The sequence below is a fragment of the Silurus meridionalis genome, chromosome 11, assembly GCF_014805685.1.
Source record: "Silurus meridionalis isolate SWU-2019-XX chromosome 11, ASM1480568v1, whole genome shotgun sequence".
In the NCBI taxonomy this organism is placed as follows: domain Eukaryota; kingdom Metazoa; phylum Chordata; class Actinopteri; order Siluriformes; family Siluridae; genus Silurus; species Silurus meridionalis.
In genome coordinates this window covers 14,732,501-14,752,874 of record NC_060894.1, presented here as the reverse complement: position 1 = coordinate 14,752,874, position 20,374 = coordinate 14,732,501, and the positions used below count along the sequence as shown (strand labels likewise).

The window sequence follows — 20,374 nt, the reverse complement described above, 5'->3', positions numbered from 1 at the left end:
TCAAACAAATCTAAATTTAAAAATTCTCTTTTCTATATTGTTTCTATAATGTTTTCTATATTCTATTGTGAAGAAAACATAGGATTACATTTTAAACAGCAGCTCTACTTTTTTGGAATTGGGGTTGTACATTAGATTTTGATTACCATTAAAAAGACATACAAATAAAATTAAAATAAATACATTGGATCAAACCTAAGCAAACCTATTAATGATCTATTAATACAAATACTGTTCTGTCAGAAGCTTTAACTAAGCTGTTTAACTCACCTTTGTTGTACCTTCATCAGTAAGGCTGATGAGGTCCAAATTAAAGACTTTTCTTAGTCCATCGGTCTTGTTCAGGACAATGCGTCCTGTCAAGCCATCCCATTGTGCCTGAGGCATTGGCCACATTAAGGAAAAGGTGGTTAGACATGGTTAGATTAGATACACAGTGAATCATTAGGTTACATCTCAGTCAGCTGTACTCAACAGGATAGGTCGGCTATATGTGAACAATTCAAAGTAAGTACTTCTAATTCTTTCTTTTGTATAGTTTTTTACTAAAATGACTGAAATGACCACTCACTGTACAAGAATTAATGTGTCATTTGTGTCATTTGTCCTCACCTCCCCTTAAACTTTTCAACATTTTAGATGGCACCGTTAATGGCAGAACACAATATTTTGGTGGGAAGATATGAGAAAATAGCCTTAACGTAAATGAAAGCAAATAACTCCTAATAACTGGTTGCTTATCCCTTAGTTATAACTTTTAATAACTTTTAGGTTTCTTACTACAGCATCCTTTTCAGGATGTTAAATGCATGCTCAACTGTGTTAATCTATGGTGACTGACTTACTTTCTAAAACATTCCACTTTTTCCCATTTATAATGCCATGATGTTTTGGGTCATTGTCCTGAAGGAGATGAAGTTCCTGCTTATTAGATTAATACATCTTTCTGTAAATTCTGCTTCTTTTATCAAGATTTACATAATCAGTATAGATATGTTAGCTCATTTAAACAGTCAGGCAAGTGCAATCCATGAGACTACTTCCACCATGCTTGATCAATATTTACAAAACAAATAAATGGTTTACATCTTTACATCTGTGGAATGACCTAAATGTATTTCTTTGAAAGGCTGACTGTTCTGTTGAGTTTGTTAATGATGTCATTTACTGTTGTTTTTTTGGACGTCCTTCACAAAATGTACAATCTTTGTTATTTTTATAAGTTCTCATTTATTGTCTGATTCTTAGTATATTGGTGATTTCTTTCTTTTTCTGTACAATCAAATTGATGTATTTACTATAGTCAATGCTTGTACAAAGGCTTTGATTGATTTCCCCCCTTACTTAGCTTTAGAATGGCTTCTTTTTTGTTCCCTTAGTTGGTTTATCTTGTTTAAATCCAAAATGGAGGGCTGAAATCAGGACTGTTTTTAAACAATAATGGAGGTCTGTAATGGATTTGTAATTTGTAATTTGTAATCTGTAATTTATCGATCTAATAAACAATCTGTTACAAGACATTATTATTAATCCAATATGAATTTTCCATACAGTCTGAAAGGATTAATGCACTTTGAGCACAAGATGAATCTGCAAGAAAACCACACCTGGAGGTGCTGATCCGAATGTGAAAAGAATTCAAGGGGTGGGTGTCAACGCGGTACTTGCAAATCACCTTAGGCTTATGGCATTGTAGTTTAATAGTACATAAGACAATCTTACCTGCTTAGAAATTTTCATGCATGAATGCCATATTTGAGCCAGGTCAAGGCTGATATTCTGATGTTTCTCAGGCTGAATGATAGTAAATACTTTGTTGTGATTCCACTGTTAAATATTTTAAGTGTTGTATAATAAAGCACATATTTTTATGGGTTCATTAAGATACATTAACAGTAGAACAGCTTGTGAAGAGGAACAGATGGGTATATATGTGAAATGAATGGGTATATATTGGTATAGCCAGGAAGCCCTTATGAATGATCAGAAGCACAGAAATCATTTTTCTTCACAGAAGCATAGTTTCTACCTGTCATAAAACCTGAACATGTTCTGCCAGATCACCAGGCTATTACACTTTTTCTCCAGCCATCTCTGTGATGATCACAGTTTTACTTCCTTATCTCATTACCATTCAGAGGAGGGAAGTCCAAATCCTGTCTAGGATGACAGCACTGCAGTGCGTGGTGTGGGTGTGTGTGTGTGTGTGTGTGTGTGTGTGTGTGTGTGTGTGTGTGTGTGTGTGTGTGTTTAGATACAACACCCCAAATTCAGCTCATGAGGGATTTGATAATTAGCAGGTTAGAGAAATGAAAATACTGAACACAGCAGTGTCCAAGACCTCAAGGGCTGGATTTTAAGCACCCCTGCTATGAACAGTAATGAGACAGAGAAAAATGCTGCCATTCAACTGTGGTACCTAGACCATGAAAGAGAAGGTGACCCTGGGCCAGAATATATAACTACCATCAACATGGGATTAAATCTGAAATTATTTAAATACACACTGTAGTCAATCACATTTTTTTTCTTACCTGTCTCACATACATAAAAAAAGCTCTAAATAGTCTCAGGTATATTGCTCGGATTTTCCTAAAATACCTAAGGAGGGTATAATTCATGACCTTACTCTTTGCAGGACACTTATTTCACAGGGCTTGTGAAATAAGTGTCCTGTTGAGGTAAGCTATATCGGATTCAGCAGCAAATGTGGCCTTGAAGGGCTACACAGTATAATCTTCACAGCAGTAAGCAAATGATGAAGTCCTTCTACCCTTGATCAGATCCAGTACATTGGTTAGTATTATAGCTTGTTGGATAAACTGGGGAAAAAACTCACAATGCACAGTTAAATGACTTAATCATGCTGTAATTGAGTTTTTATAGGTCATTTAAACATGGCATCTGGAGTCATTTAAAACTCAACCAAGCTTGGTCTTTTTTTTTTCCCTCTTTCATTAGTTTAATGTCACTTGCTAAAGTTTTACGGCTTTTTGCTTCGAATGTAAACCACTTATTCTCGTTACACACACAATTGGAAAGCGATAAGACCAATTACACACAAATACTGTTCTTTAAGTTTGTCCAAGTCATACACAATCGTGAACTATAATTAGTGTCTGGAAATTCCTATTCAGAAATGTAGAGCTCTCTGCATTTACATAATTACTAGTCTGCAGAGGTGGAAAGAGTAATAAAATATTCTACTCAAATAAAAGCACTTCAATAAAATTTGTATTAAGTATGAGTAAAGTTACTAGTCTAAAAGTCTACTCAAAGTTAAAAGTATCTAAAGTATCTAAAATTTTAAAGTAAAATGTATTAAAAAATAACTTTTTAACAGCAGATGAAGAATTGGGGATTCTAATAAAAGTGCATATAAAAAAACTAAAATAAAAAAAAAAACTGATTCTGATTCTTATATCTTGCTGCCGACTGTCTTGTCCATCTCTATCTTTCTTTCTGGTGAGTTTAGCGCGTTTGTTCTCCCGCCTATCAATCAATCAGTGTAGTAGTTTCTGGAGTGCGATTGCTTTGTTCCCTTGCATTATATTTATTTTCAACATAACAAATATGATTTAAAATGTAGTTAGATACAATACTTCAAACCAAACATGCTTAAGTAAAAGTAAAATTGCAGATTTTAAAAACTACTTTATAAAATAGAAGTATGCAAAAACTACTCAATTACAATAGTGCGAGTAAAATGTAAATAATCAATATTTACCTTTGCCAGACTGCATGATATGAACAAATGTTACATACTATACTTCAAGTGCAATAAGCATGTCACATGAGATCAATTCAAATTATATTTTATTGTATTTTATATTAGACTATATTTAGCATTGATATAGACTGATGTACCATTTTGCATACATTTCAAACAGTCAAGTGACACTTTCATTTGTAATCATGCTGCTACATTCAAGTCAAAGTTCTGGGCTTGTATATACAGAACTGCATTTTTGAGGTTGAATTTAACTTGAATTGGGTTGAAGGAATACTCTAGCCTAAAGCACCTCCAGGAACACATTTAATCTTTGGTGTGATAAATTCTCTGAGCAAAAACTGTAAACACAGGTTATAAAACGGACTAGGCTAGTGATTTACGCTGCATTCAGAGTGCATCGAGGCTTAACAGGATCAAGCTACACATTTATCAGAGTCCATGAACTGACCCTATATTCTGGTCTGAAAAAGTCTCTAGAATTAAGTATATGATTTTAAAAACCTTCTGGTAGATTGAATAAACCTGTGATACATTAAATAAACAAGGCTTATTTTACTTGTATACAAGATTTAAAATGCAGTCAAAAGATCCAAAATAGCAATGGTTTGCAATTATGTGTTGGGTGAGATGAAATAGAGATGTGCCAGTATGTCCTTGTACTGTATGAACTGTAATAATGTTATATTCTTATCATGAATATACATTAGATAGATGATGAGTCCAGGTGTATCCTCAACTTTAATTAATTATTTAAAAAAAAAATACTTATGTAACTACAACGACATTCAGAAAAGGTTATATAATTTTATTATTTCTGATTTTATACAATATGTTCTATTATAAGTGAACAATGTTCTGTTATTAGTGGTGTACTACCAAATGTATGGCCCTCGTTAGAGAGCACTGTTCTGTAACGGTAATTTTATTCCGTACTGTGAAAATACATCTTGGACCTTTCTTTTATTTTTATTTTTATTTTATTTGGTTGTGATTTTCAGTTTTACAAACAGTCTCAGATCCAAACTAGATACGACTATGTCACTTTCAATTTGTGTTTTTCTTAACCCAGCCAGCAGCAAGTGTTTGTTATAAGCCCTCACCTCCTTAAACAGGTTCATGAAGCGAGGTCCATACCGCCACGGTTTGTGCCTGTGGCACTGCAGAGAACTCACTGTCATCTGACTGGCACGCTGTGATGCCACAGAAACCATGAACACAGCATCATACATGAGAGCGGCTGATGTCTGAAGAGAAAAGTGAAATGATGAATTTATGATCTATCCAGCCTGAAATATTTAATGACACCTCAGTATGACTATCACAGAAGTTGATCAGCAATACAGGGCAGACATGAATCTATGTGCTTCCATCAATATATAAAGGATGAAACAGATCAACAGTGACTAAAAGCAATATCAGTAGCAAAGCTTAGAGCACAGTTTTAATGCTGACAGGATGCTGTTCAGCGTAGTTTGGTCATTTATCTGTTCAAGGACATATGATTTAACTCAAAAATTGTTTATGAGGTACAGTAGTTGTTAGTCAGCCCCCAGGACAAGAGCTGTGTCCCTGTTAATGTGTCAAAGGGCCTGGGCACAGAGGGTGATCAAAAGGAGGGTTACCTTAGGCCAAAATGAGGGAACTCAAGGTTAAAAGAAATCTAGCCATAAAACCCAAAGATTTTCTATAAGGTTTATTGTAGTAAAGAGCAAGTTTAATGTGTATATTTATTTGTTAAAATATACATAAATGATTGTGTAATTTAGCACCCAGTCACAGTTTAAGGTTCAACAGATGTGATTTCTATATCTGTGAAAATGTTATAATGAAGCCCTCAACAAACTGTAAAAATGTACCTGGAATACAAAGGTAATAGAGCTCCATCTGTTTTAAACAATCTCAACCAGCATGACTAAATTCTACCTAGTGTGCAGTGCGGTCATTTCTGCAAGTTGTTCTATTCAGAGTACACATAATAAATAAGATAAACGAGATATAATATGGTGAGATTTATTAAACAAATTCTACAAAAGATCTGTTACAACTACGGTTACACTGACACAGAAAAAAAACGTGCTGTAATGGGTGACTGACAAGCGGAATAGATCGATCCTTACAGTCATCATGCCACTCATCAGGCCACTTTCAGGTCGGTATGGGGCGAACTGCCATTCCGCGCTCCATTTTTTAACAACGGATGCAACATTTGGATTGTCCAGGTTTAGCAAGCGGAAAGCCGTCATGTTCACGCCACTGTATCGGTATGGCTCCAGGTCAAGTGCAAAGAGATCCTTAAAAGTAGGCAAGAAGTTTTTTTAGACTGATAGAAGCTGGTGTCTCCTCTGTGTAAAACTGTAAGAGAGATAGCAGACAGGGAAAACAGCAAAGTACTTATAGTTTCCAGAAAATCTAGACTTTTTGGACAAAAGCCCTTCATCAGCTGTGTAAGCAAAGTGCTTCTGAGGCCGTAGGAGGTTAAGACTAGTTGATCATTTGATTGCAGGGATAATGAAGGACTTTCATCATCAATGCCCTGCTTCCCTGAAAAGACTGTATAAGACTACCATTTAACTAGCTCACCATTTATACTGGATTGCTCAATACTTTAATGGTATGCAGAGAATTTCTGAGAAGCCTTTTGGAAAGTTTTCAGAGAAGCATCAACTTATTTCTATATACATATTAACATGTGATATATGTTGAATATATAAAACATGCAGTCTGAGCAGTAGGCCCACATCATATTTGCATGTCTATTTACATTGGATTCAAAATGCTGCTACCAAAATAGTCAACAATTTTAAATACATACCAAAGTAGTGAAGAAAAAATGGTAGTACTCAGTCATCATTCCCATCGACATTAGCTATATATATATACAGAAAAATAACAAGAACACACTATAACTATAAAAATATAATATAAAAAAATTCCATGTTTTAAAAGGAATTAAGAAAAATGGAACAACTTGAATACCCTGGATTATGGACATTCTACAATAGAAAGACTTTAAATGTTTTTTTCTTTTTCATTTGGTACCTGTTTAAGCAGCTCAGAGGCCATTTGGTAGGAGCAGTCAAAAATGACATAGAACTCCTGTTCCTTCTTCATCTCCTTGAGAAGTGGGCGAGCGTCAGTGCTCCCCGTGGGCAGCTGGCGAATACGCACCTTCATACCATTCCTGGAGGGTGCCTTGATCACCTCCTGCATGCGCATTAGGCCTGAGAAAAGTGAACAAACAAGGGAACTCAAATGAAGGACAAGAAATTTATGATTGAATTTGCTGGAGTATTTTTTATTTTATGGAGTTGTTTTGAATTTCTCTAGTGTGAGAATAGTGCTGCTTTGAATCAATAAAACTGGGACCCAAATCATCTTCTGCCTTATCTATTTAACTCACTCAAAATTATATCTTTTACTTCCGCTAATTCAATCTTTTGATAATCTTGTAAAGTGGTAACTTTTAAGTACACTTTAATGTAGCATAAAAAGTTTGGAAATGTAAGTTTGATTCCCTGTAATTTAACAGTAGGTTTTGGAAAATACATACGGCTATGAAGAGGGTAAACAAAGTACACAATCCACAGTTGAAACAATTGCTTTATCTGTTTAAAAATAATTTATGGCGATGTAAGACTGAGATTAACAGGTTTCATCCAAAGCAATCTTCAATTAGGCACATCTTGTACTTTAGTATTAATTTGAATCAAAAAATTACACAGAAATACATCAAATATATAGATCAAATAAAGAAAAGACTTGACTGAAATTTATTTATTTATTTATTTATTCTTTCACAATAATACACACAAAATCAATCAGGTTTGTTGAGGAAAAATTTTATGATTACCTCATGCTCATTTTATACGAACAATATGACCTAAAAGTGATAAATCAGGGGATTAGCTGAAATTTTATATTTTATATTATCATATTATGTATATATGAATCATTATGGTAATTCTTGTGTTATCTCATTTTGTATTCAAAGGAAAGAAAAATGCCCAATAACTACGCCATTTATGCAGTTGATGGAGAGCACAAACCCACATAGCAACATGTTGCTATTAACATTACACTGCAGCATGGTTTTGTAAGTCGTCAGGTTCCAAAATATTTGGGATTATTTAAATGACTTTTACAGCACTGTGCTCTGTTAAAGTATTAATGTAAATTACTATCCAAGTTTTCACACTTTCTCTATCCTTTTCCAGTGAAATTCTAAACCATAGGCTCATTCATTAGATACACTTTGGCTTAAAAATATCTACATAAATATTATATAAATATAAATAATATATATATGTGTATATATATATATATAAATATATATATATATACACATACACACACACACACACTGGGGGAAAAAAAGTATTTAGTCAGCCACCATTTATGCAAGTTCTCCCACTTAAAAAAAAAAATGAGAGAGGCCTGTAATTTTCATCATAGGTACACTTCAACTATGAGAGACAAAATTAGAAAAAAATCCCGAAAATCACATTGTCTGATTTTTAAAGAATTTATTTGCAAATTATGGTGGAAAATAAGTATTTGGTCACCTACAAAAAAGCAAGATTTCTGGCTCTCACAGACCTGCAACTTCTTATTTAAGAGACTCCTCTGTCGTCCACTTGTTACCTGTATTAATGGGACCTGTTTGAATTTGTTAACAGTATAAAAGACACCTGTCCTCAAACAGTCAGACTCCAAACTCCACTATTGTTAAGACCAAAGAGCTGTCAAAGGACACCAGAAACAAAATTGTAGACCTGCACCAGGCTGGGAAGACTGAATCTGCAATAGGTAAGCAACTTGTTGTGGAGAAATCAACTGTGGGAGCAATTATTAGAAAATGGAAGACATACAAGACCATTGATAATATTCCTTGATCTGGGGCTCTCGCAAGATCTCACCCCGTGGGGTCAAAATAATCACAAAAATCCCAGAACCACACGGGGGGCATGTAAACCTTTGGTGTTTAAGCCACAATGTTTACTGAATTGCATTATTAGTTTGAGACCGTTCAATTATGCATTAAAATTAAATGGTTAATAAAAACAGTAAAATATATTATTTTAAGTTTCCTGTCTGACAGTCCTTAAGGTCCACTTTTAATGCCTTAGAGACTTCAAAGATGTTCAGGAACTTTTACACCCTTGTTTGGGAACAGTACCAAGAAGGACAGGTGAGCTCTCCAGAGGATGGTGCGATCAGCTGAGTGTACCATCCTCACTGAGCTCCCTGACTTGCAATCCATCTTCAGCAAGCAGTGATGGACCAAGGCCAGGAAGATAATGAAGGATCTCAGCCATCCAAACCATGGATTGTTCTCACTGATGAGTTCAGGGAAACATTTCCAGGACCTTAAGGCCAATACGAAGAGAATGAAAAGCTTCTTCCCTCAAGCAATTCCAGCCCACAACCAGGGGAACACCAAGGAGACTATAGAGCCTGGATTCACATTTACAATTCCCATTACCTTATCATCCTTTTTTGCGTGCACACACACCCACACACATTTTAAATTGCACATCCTGAACAGCTGCACTTCATTAGCTATTTGATTTGACACTTATCTGCTTGTACAATTCTGCTACATGTTTGTATATACTATATTTTATTTTATTTGTATATCTGCAACCATATTCTATTTTGTCAATTCTTCTGCATTCTATTTTTATTATTTTAATTTTCTAACCTTTTAGTTTTAATTCCATTGTATGTAATGGAGCATTAGTAACAAGCATTTCACTGTATGTTGTACTGTGTATGAGTATGGATTAATTAAAAAAATAATATTTTATATATATATATAATATACAGTGTGTGTGTGTGTGTGTGTGTGTATATATATATATATATATATATATATATATATATATATATATATATATATATGAATATGTATATGTATATGTATATACACACAGTACAGACCAAAAGTTTATATATATATATATATATATATATATATATATATATATATATATATATATATATATATATACAGGAGTGCAGAATTATTAGGCAAGTTGTATTTTGAGGATTAATTTTATTTGAGGATTTAATTTGAACAACAACCATGTTCTCAATGAACACAAAAACTCATTAATATCAAAGCTGAATATTTTTGGAAGTAGTTTTAGTTTTAGCTATTTTAGGGGATATCTGTGTGTGCAGGTGACTATTACTGTGCATAATTATTAGGCAACTTAACAAAAACAAATTCATACCCATTTCAATTATTTATTTTTACCAGTGAAACCAATATAACATCTCAACATTCACAAATATACATTTCTGACATTCAAAACCAAACAAAACAAATCAGTGACCAATATAGCCACCTTTCTTTGCAAGGACACTCAAAAGCCTGCCATCCATGGATTCTGTCAGTGTTTTGATCTGTTCACCATCAACATTGCGTGCAGCAGCAACCACAGCCTCCCAGACACTGTTCAGAGAGGTGTACTGTTTTCCTCCTTGTAAATCGCACATTTGATGATGGACCACAGGTTCTCAATGGGGTTCAGATCAGGTGAACAAGGAGGCCATATCATTAGATTTTCTTCTTTTATACCCTTTCTTGCCAGCCACGCTGTGGAGTACTTGGACGTGTGTGATGGAGCATTGTCCTGCATGAAAATCATGTTTTTCTTGAAGGATGCAGACTTCTTCCTGTACCACTGCTTGAAGAAGGTGTCTTCCAGAAACTGGCAGTAGGACTGGGAGTTCAGCTTGACTCCATCCTCAACCCGAAAAGGCCCCACAAGCTCATCTTTGATGATACCAGCCCAAACCAGTACTCCACCTCCACCTTGCTGGCGTCTGAGTCGGACTGGAGCTCTCTGCCCTTTACCAATCCAGCCACGGGCCCATCCATCTGGCCCATCAAGACTCACTCTCATTTCATCAGTCCATAAAACCTTAGAAAAATCAGTCTTGAGATATTTCTTGGCCCAGTCTTGACGTTTCAGCTTGTGTGTCTTGTTCAGTGGTGGTCGACTTTCTGCCTTTCTTACCTTGGCCATGTCTCTGAGTATTGCACACCTTGTGCTTTTGGGCACCCAGTGATGTTGCAGCTCTGAAATATGGCCAAACTGGTGGCAAGTGGCATCTTGGCAGCTGCACGCTTGACTTTTCTCAGTTCACGGGCAGTTATTTTGCGCCTTGGTTTTTCCACACGCTTCTTGCGACCCTGTCGACTATTTTGAATGAAACGCTTGATTGTTCGATGATCACGCTCAGAAGCTTGGCTATTTTAAGACTGCTGCATCCTCTGCAATATATCTCACTATTTTTGACTTTTCTGAGCCTGTCAAGTCCTTCTTTTGACCCATTTTGCCAAAGGAAAGGAAGTTGCCTAATAATTATGCACACCTGATATAGGGTGTTGATGTCATTAGACCACACCCTTCTCATTACAGAGATGCACATCACCTAATATGCTTAATTGGTAGTAGGCTTTCCAGCCTATACAGCTTGGAGTAAGACAACATGCATAACGAGGATGATGTGGTCAAAATACTCATTTGCCTAATAATTCTGCACTCCTGTATATATATATATATATATATATATATATATATATATATATATATATATATATATATATATATATATATAATATAAACTTTGGTCTGTACTGTGTGTGTGTATATATATATATATATATATATATATATATATATATATATATATATATATATATATATATATATATACAGTACAGACCAAAAGTTTGGACACCTGCTCATTCAAAGAGTTTTCTTTATTTTCATGACTATGAAAATTGTAGAGTCACACTGAAGGCATCAAAACTATGAATTAACACGTGGAATTATATACATAACAAAAAGTGAACTGAAAATATGTCATATTGTAGGTTCTTCAAAGTAGGCATCAAGAGAATGCCAAGAGTGTGCAAAGCAGTAATCTTAGCAAAAGGTGGCTACTTTGAAGAACCTACAATATGACATATTTTCAGTTGTTTCACACTTTTTTGTTATGTATATAATTCCACATGTGTTAATTCATAGTTTTGATGCCTTCAGTGTGACACTACAATTTTCATAGTCATGAAAATAAAGAAAAATCTTTGAATGAGAAGGTGTGTCCAAACTTTTGGTCTGTACTGTGTGTGTGTGTGTGTGTATATATATATATATATATATATATATATATATATATATATATATATATATATATATATATATATATATATATATATGATGCCTGCACTGTATATGAAACATGATTCTGGTTTTATATCAACTTTTGCTTATTTATACTGTTTACTGTGTTTGATGTGTGCTTTAATAGCCCACTGCCCTATCTAGTAACCATTGTTTGGAAGATCTTTTGATCTTCACATTTATTCACTTGATATGCAGTATTTAAACCTATCTGCCTATCATTCCAATTTCCTATTAATTAATGACTAGCAACTTAAAGTTTTTGATCAAAATCTTTATAGCAGGGGCCAAATGCTTGGAAAACAACAAAAACCATCACAATGCCCTGCATTCTGTATAACTGCCACTTGATTTCACCTCTAAAAAAACTTTATTAAAACACGTCTATCCATTGCCCACGCACATTTTCTTGACAGCAGTCAGCTTTGCGTCTGCCTCTGCTTTCTTATTTTATAATTATATAAATGGATTTATTTGACAACAAGCATTTTTGTACGATAACTAAAAAGGCTCTGCCTGAAACATCCTCAGAGTAAGAATATTCCCCACCTGCCACTATTGTTTGCTACTTCAAAAATTTTTTTACATATTACCACCCCCTCGTTTTTTTCTTATTGCTGTTCATGAATCCTACATCCCAGTCAAAGAACATTTGGTTTAGTTTTGAATCAAGTAGCAAAAGAAGCCTGTTCAGAGTTTTTCTTCCCTTTCTACTTTTTTGAGTTCATTCCTCATACCAGAATTAATCCATTATTGACACAGTTTAAAATAATTGTTTAATGCTATGATACATGACCTTTGACCTGGTCAAGATCTTCTAGAAACAAACATAATTGAGCTCATTGAAAATGAGTGAGAAGCAGGAGACCACATCAGTCATTAATTTGTGGAAATCCATTAGCCCTCATCTCATGCAGATTGGGTTACTAACTTCATCAGAATCATGTGGCTTAAAAATGCATATGGATACAGTATTTCACAAAAGTGAGTACACCCCTTACATTTCAGCAACCATTTTAGTATATCTTCTGAAGAGACAAGACTATAGAAATGAAACTTAGATATATTTAGAGTATTCAATGTGCAGTTTGTATAACAGTAGAGATTTACTGTCCTCTCAAAAATAACTCAACATACATCCATTATTGTCAAAAAAGCTGGCAACAAATGTGAGTACACCCTAAGTGTAGATGTCAAAACTGTGTCCAAAGTGTCAATACTGCCCTAATCCTCCTGGGCATGGAATTCACCAGAGCTGCACAGGTTGTTGCTGGGATCCTCTTCCATTCCTCAATAATATCACGAAGCTGCTGGATGTTAAACATATTGCGCTTCTCCACCTACCGCTTGAGGATGCCCCACAGGTGCTGGAGACATACTTTGCCACTCCATCACCTTCACCTTCAGCTTCCTCAGCAAGGCAGTTGTCATCTTGGTGGTGTATTTAGGGTTGTTATCATGTTAGAAAACTGCTGTTTAGCCCAGTTTCTGAAGTTAGGGCATCGTGTTCTGCTTCTCAATGTCACAGTACATGTTGGAATCCCTCAATTAACCACAGCTCCCCAGTAGCAGCAGCACTCATGGAGCCCCAGAACATGATACAACCACCACCATGCTTGACTGTAGGCAAGACACAATTTTCTTGGTACTCCTTATCAGTGCATCGCCACACATGGTGCCACCATCTGAGCCAAGATAATGGCATGGTTCCAACTTTGTAACAACAGTGTAGAGAAGACCCACATGCAGATGTAATGGACAGCCTGCCAAATCTGCATCATTTATTACTCTCATGTCACGCTTTTTTCAAAAGGTCAGCTTTTTGGTGCTCATGCTCAACAAAATGACATCCAGACACTAACATGAGTAACCTTGTTATAGGCCAACCAAACTTCACACAGAGGAATAAATACAATAGTGCTCCTAAAAATGCAATTAGTTCATCGCAAGAGCTCCACAGTTTCAGTCACCAATCGATGAACAATAATTTTAATTGAAAACTAATTCTGGTGAACCAGATCATGAAATGTTGTCTTGCACCGTCTTGTGCTGTCTTGCGTTGTCTTGCACTGTCTTGAGTTGTCTTGCACTGTCTTGTGTTGTCTTGCACTGTCTTGTGTTGTCTTGCACTGTCTGTCTTGCACTGCTTGCACCAGGTTGCACACGATGCACTTTATGAGGATGCATACTAGTCTTTAGCTCTGTGTTTTGTTATTTAGCTTTATGTTGTTTTATGTATCACCAGGGTTCCTGGAGGAACGTTGTTTTATTTCTCAGTGTACTGCGTCGGCTATACATGGTTGAAAAGACAATAAAAGCTTCTTGACTTGACTCCAACTGACAACAAGTCAGCATTTACATTTCAAGATCTTACCAGTTCTGCTGTCTGAGCTTCTATGGAGGAAGTTGCCCATTAGAGGTAGTAGCTAAACAACCTGAATCCCAGTCTCACCAGGCAATTCCTCCTCCTTACCCATTATGAACCCTGCTCACCCAATTCACCTCTAAAAATATCTAATAGCTATTAAATCCAAATTTTTCTGAACTTCTTAATACCAATGTATTACCCTTAATCAGGATCTTACTAGTTTTGCTCCCAAAAAGCTCATGATCAGCTACTGCATATACATTAAATGCATATGCTAAAGCATTAATTCGAAAAAAAAAAAATCCACTCAGTGGTCCAGCTGTTACCAGAAGCTTAGCACAGCAAAGCAATCTAGTAGTATAAGTCTCACGTCAACATTGGACCAAAGCTGAATGTTGCACCAGCTGCTGGTTTAAATGCAATGATTAGAATGATTGTTATTCTGGTCATGCTTTTTCAAACACAAATGTAGCTTTTAATGCTCTAAGAAAACCCTGTCATGTTTGCCATGTTCGCTATCATTAAATAACAAGTAAAAACTGTTGTGAGTCAATGAACAAAACAGTTAGCTGCTTTTATAACTGATCATTTTTTAAATGCAAATTTTTCTTTTTTTTAAATGACTTATATGCATCAGCAAACACAAAATGAAAGCATGACCAGAGTTTTGTTTAATAGCAGTAAGATTGCAAATAAAAGTTTAAAGCCAAAATTAGCACCCATTCTTTAAATGTATATTAAAAAGAATAAACATGGTGATGCACTTGTTATTATACTATGTGTATTTCATGTTGCTGTCAAGTATGCATTACCTTTTTGACATTTGGCAGATGCCCTTATCCAGAGCAACTTCAGATTTTTTATTTATACAACGGAGCAATTGAGTGCAAAGGTTCTTGCCCAAAGGCCCAGTGTGGACAGTTTGGTGGTGCTGAAATTGACCTGATTAGAAGGCTACAGTCTTAACCACTGAGCTACTGTAACACTTTTCATCTGCATTAAACCAATATGCATATTTATATTGAAAATTAAACCATGAAACGTGAAAGTGTTAAATACAAGAATACAATCAAAAACATTTTTAAACTGTCTTAGTAACTCACCTGTGCTATCTTCATAGACCACAGTTATAGTCTTCCACTTATAGTAGGCCACAACATCCAAAATGGCCCTGCTGATAGAGCTGTGCTCTGGATAAAGATTGATAAAGAAGGAGTCCTTGTTGTCCACAGAAGGATGTTTCCAGTGGGTCTGAATGTGTGGGACTTCGAGAGCATTACAGATGGACTGAACAGCACTGACTGAGGAACTGTGAGCAGGGCCAAAAACTGCAGCAACACCTAGAGCTAACTGGTCACACACTGACAAAGGGATGCAAATGAGTAACAAAAATTAATATGGAGTAAAAATATAAATTAAAAAAAGAGATAGAACCAAGGACCATAACCACATTACACACAGAGGATGAGTACACATAAAAGTAAGAGATGAAACGGCATACAATCAAAATGGAGAACAAAGGACAAAGAGAGGGAAGAAAAGACAGAAACAAATCAACTGTTAAATAGTTACCCTTTGTCCACGGCATTATATTTCTATACAGTATGATCTGAAATCTGACCTCTTCGAGAGGCTTCGAAACTGTCAAAAAAGTTCACTCTCTGGATGTCGTAGGTCAGTGTGGTGTTTGACATTAGTGATCTGTTGCGGTTGATACTGGTAACAGCAAATTTGAAGGCTAACTCATCCACACTCACTGGCTCATTCTCCCGAGTTTCAAATATACCCCCTGCAAATGATGATAAATAAAGACAAAAAATAGAGAGAAAAAACTAATTTGTAATTGTGAATTGTTTTTTTTTGCCATTTTAAAATGGGATACAATAAAACATTATAAAACTATAAGGCAAAAATTTAACTATAAATATAAATCCAATGCTGTATGAAAATCATTGTGGATAACATTCAAATAAATAAGAATGTAAATAGTCAGAACTCAAAAAAATGGTGTAAAACTAACACACCCAAAACTTATAAAAGAAAAATTTTTGTTTATACCACAAAAAAAATCTAAATAGACAGGAGATGGTACTACTAACATTACAGCATCATTTCCTGAATCTTAAGTTGTTAGCTGGAGTAAGAAGACAAGGCTATACAGCAAAATTGTCGCTTATAATAACCTTTAAATGATTGCTGGAACTTGTTCAGTCATTATAACATGCAAGTTTGTATTAAATGTTTTGTTATTACAATGAGAGTAAAATACATGTCACAAATTGATATGAAGAAAGTAACATTTTGTTAAGCTACAGCAAAAGTGTCAATTAAAAAAGTCCAGTAAAAACGTTAGCCAGTGTCATGCCCTCTTGCTTGCTGTGTACACAGCAGGTTCCAGATTTCCTCCCTTCTTTGCTCGTATAATAAGATTCAGTCTTCTGCAAAGGCTTTTCATGCTATTTTGGAGAGGGGATTTGTACCCATTCAACCAAAAAAGCATTAGCGAGGTCAGGCATTGACACTTGGAGTGTTCAGGCTAGCTCCATGCAGGTCACTCAAAATCTTTCACTCTGACCTTAGCAAAGAATGTCTTCATGGACCTTGCTTTATGCACATTCGGTCAGTGCTGTTTTTTGCCACATTGCACTCCTGTCAGCATTGACAGACTACAACATATCACATTAACCTGCCACATGTCCTCTTTAATAAGTTTAATTTGTCAGTGGAGATTTGTTTGTGGCCTTACCTTACAGTATAATCTAGGACATCAATACAACAACACAAATATTCATTAATTAACACCATCACGCTCACCCTGAAGTTTTGAGGTTGTTTTTTGTGTGGTTGTTAAGTATGAAACACTAGGTAGCACTTGAATGCCAGTCATCACTATAAATAATTATGTCCAAATAAGCAGCAATGTAGACAGTGTGTAGGTGGAGTCCATGAGTCATTAAAATATGGTCTGGTCTCCGAATAACCTTAAACACAATTAATCCATACAGAGTGGAAAAGGCCATATTTTCCTCAAGAGTCAATAGATATGTCTGCAGTAGGTCTATGCTATCCAACATCTTCATATAATTTAAAATTCATAGTAGACTTGGAGCAAACGTTACTGTGCCTGAAACCATCTCAGAGTGCTGAAATAAAACCAAGGGGCAGTTTATTTTTATTGGCAGAATATATACATGCACTCAGGTTTTTATTGCTGTTCATGTGTCATGTAATATGTTGAATGCATGATAGCGGATGCAAGTGCAGGGTAACAGAGTTTATTGCAAAACAGCCAAACAAATACAAATCGATAAGCAAAATAAAAATGTAATCCAGGCTAAAGTTAAGCGATATTAAAACAACATGATCTGGGCAGAACAAGAACAAGAAAGAAACCGAGAGTCATTAAAGAAAAGGCTCAGATATTACAGCATGCTGAACAAGTGACTCCACAAACGCAAAATGTACACAAAGAGGTGTATATACAGACATTGATCAAACACAAAAATGGCAGTGAAAGAGACAAGCGCAAGAAAACCAATGATAGGGCAGATATAGGGACGTGGCATGAAACAACTAAAGCACATGACTATAAACACTGAAATGGGGAATTGTTTCAGCAATGCGAGCCATCTGAGTAGGCACTTCACTCTGCCCCAAACAGAGTGAGGGGTAATTTCTGACATTAAGAGTGTAACACTTGGCTTTAAAAACAACTCAGAAGCTCATTGTGTGACATACTGCCAATGGTGAAACCAAAAAGACAATTGTTTTTATGATCTGTTCAGAAAATCCCAGAGGTGGGAAGTAACAAAGTACAAATACCTGGATACAATTTTACTGTACTTAGGTAGATTTTTCTGATATCATTACTTCACTATTTATTTTTCTGACAACTTTTTACTTTTACTCAAAAGATTTTTACTTAAATATCTGTACTTTCTACTTCTTACATTTCTAAAACAGACTCATTATATTAGTATTGATCTAAAACTAAATGTGCCGTTTTCACCCAATCAACCTATTTCCTGTCGGGGTTTTTTTCAATCCACCACTGGTATATAATTTCCTTGCTCTTACCTACCACAGATGTAGAATAGTTTATGAAGATAACAATGAACAAGGCAGAAGGCAACAATAAGTATTGGTTAATGTAGATGAGACAGAGAGAGTCAGTGAAGTAAACATGTCTGAGAACAAATAACATTCCCGATCACCTGATCATCATCATATTTTCTTTGCTTGTGTTTTATATGGTGGTTGTTCAGCCTGGATACATTGATTAGGTAACAAAATTAGAAATTCATGTTGTATTAATATATTCATTAAGGCTGTCAAAATGCAAATGAATTTTAACGGAACAGATTTTATTATTGCACAATTAAGGCAGCGCAATTTTGTTTCACTGTTTATATTAAAAATATAAATAAATAAATAAATATAAAAGTGCCGAAATTAAACCCTTCAGGGCAGCACATTTTTATTTACAACGTTCTTTCTTTACTCAGATATAAAAAATAAATGAACTCTACCAAAAAATAATTTTTAATTAGTAAACATTTGTTTTAAAACACTGCTTTTGTAAAAAATAAAGAAAACCGGCAGGGGCCCCACTCTGCCGTCTCTGTCATCTCTCTTCACAGACACTGTTCTAATGGCTCGATGACATCCACAATAGTTCTTATAAAAGGGACCTTGATTACTGCTAGGGAGCATGGTGCTTTTAGGGTGCTGACATTTTTGTAATAGGCTGTATAACGCTTGCCAACAACCCCAGTTTAACCATCAATTACTTTCAGTTGGTGGAGCTAAACTCCAAAGCACCTGCTAATCCTCAGTCTGTGCCTGGCAAGGAGCCCCTTAACCTTACAAATCAGCATGCAGCTTCAGGAGGGCTTTATACTGTCTTTTCTGAATGCTGGCAAGGGTCTGGATGAGGTCGAGGGTGAGGACTCTAGCATGGCATAAACTTCCACAAACCTAAATTTCAACACCACTGAAGAGGTGGAAGGAGAAAGGTTCTAGAGAAGCATGACACACAGCGCTGTGTTATTATTTTTTTCTTTCTTTTTCTGGGGTATATTCAGGGCTTCCTTCTATTAAGTGAAAAACACCACACACACACACACACACACACACACACACACACACACACACACACACACACACACACAATATTTCATTTTTTTGCTAAATGGGTGTGTTTAAAAAAAGGACCCATGTACTAAGTTATTTAATACATTCAGATAAAAATATCAGGAAATGAAAGCTGAAATGTCTGGTATCTATCTTCTATCATATTAAAGAAATCTTTTGATCTTAAATACAAATGTCTCCAGAGTATGGCAAAAAAGATTTTGGCTTACCTTTTCAGTAATTTCAGAAGGGATTGTAAAGAAGCATTTGTTGGTCATAATGCCATTAAATAACTTGAAATTAGAGGAACTGGACAACAATATTCTTATTTAATTTGCAAATTACCCTGCCCCTCTAAAACAAATTAGCTGCATGAGTGCTGCTGGTACTGGGAAGCTGCGGTTCATTGAGGAAAACATGGATTTCAACATGTACAGTGACATTCGGAAGCAGAACATGATGCCCTCCATTCAGAAAATGGGCCGAACTGCAGTTTTCCAACATGAAAACCACCCTAAACATACTGCTAAGATGAAGGTAATGGAGTCTCCAGACCTGAACCCTGTTGGGCAGCTGTGGGACATCCTCAAGCGATAGGTGGAAGAGCACATATCCCTTATTCTTAAAAATTGGTACCAGCACACTGCTTCTCCATTCCTCAGGCAGATGTGCAGACCTGCAGTTACTACAGGGGAATAAAGTTGATCAGTCACACCATGAAGTTATGGGAAATAGTATGGTTTCATGCCGAGGAATACACTACGGATGGAATATTTGCTTTGAGAATGTTAATAGACAAGTATAGAGAAGGTCAGAAAGAGTTGCATTGTGTGTTTGTGGATCTAGAGAAAGCGTATGACAGGGTGCCAAGAGAGGAGTTGTGGTATGTGAGGGTGGTGCAGGACATGTACGAGGACAGTGGGACATGAGTGAAGTGTGCAG

At 35.7% G+C, this 20,374-nt stretch overlaps 1 protein-coding gene across 5 annotated transcripts in view; it reads right to left on the bottom strand.

Annotated features, from left to right (window-relative positions):
* grik1a (glutamate receptor, ionotropic, kainate 1a) overlaps window positions 1–20,374 on the bottom strand; it is a 54,744-nt gene that overhangs the window by 14,758 nt on the left and 19,612 nt on the right. For 4 of the 5 annotated variants that reach the window (XM_046861802.1, XM_046861801.1, XM_046861805.1 and 1 more), the window contains exons 2-8: window positions 15,921–16,088; window positions 15,403–15,660; window positions 6,773–6,954; window positions 6,546–6,599; window positions 5,851–6,024; window positions 4,834–4,977; window positions 271–378 (exon numbers count right to left, since the gene is read on the bottom strand). In XM_046861802.1, coding sequence (XP_046717758.1) covers window positions 271–378; window positions 4,834–4,977; window positions 5,851–6,024; window positions 6,546–6,599; window positions 6,773–6,954; window positions 15,403–15,660; window positions 15,921–16,088 — 1,088 coding nt within the window. The remainder of the gene's footprint in view (window positions 1–270; window positions 379–4,833; window positions 4,978–5,850; window positions 6,025–6,545; window positions 6,600–6,772; window positions 6,955–15,402; window positions 15,661–15,920; window positions 16,089–20,374) is intronic. The other variant, XM_046861804.1, reaches the window with a different exon arrangement.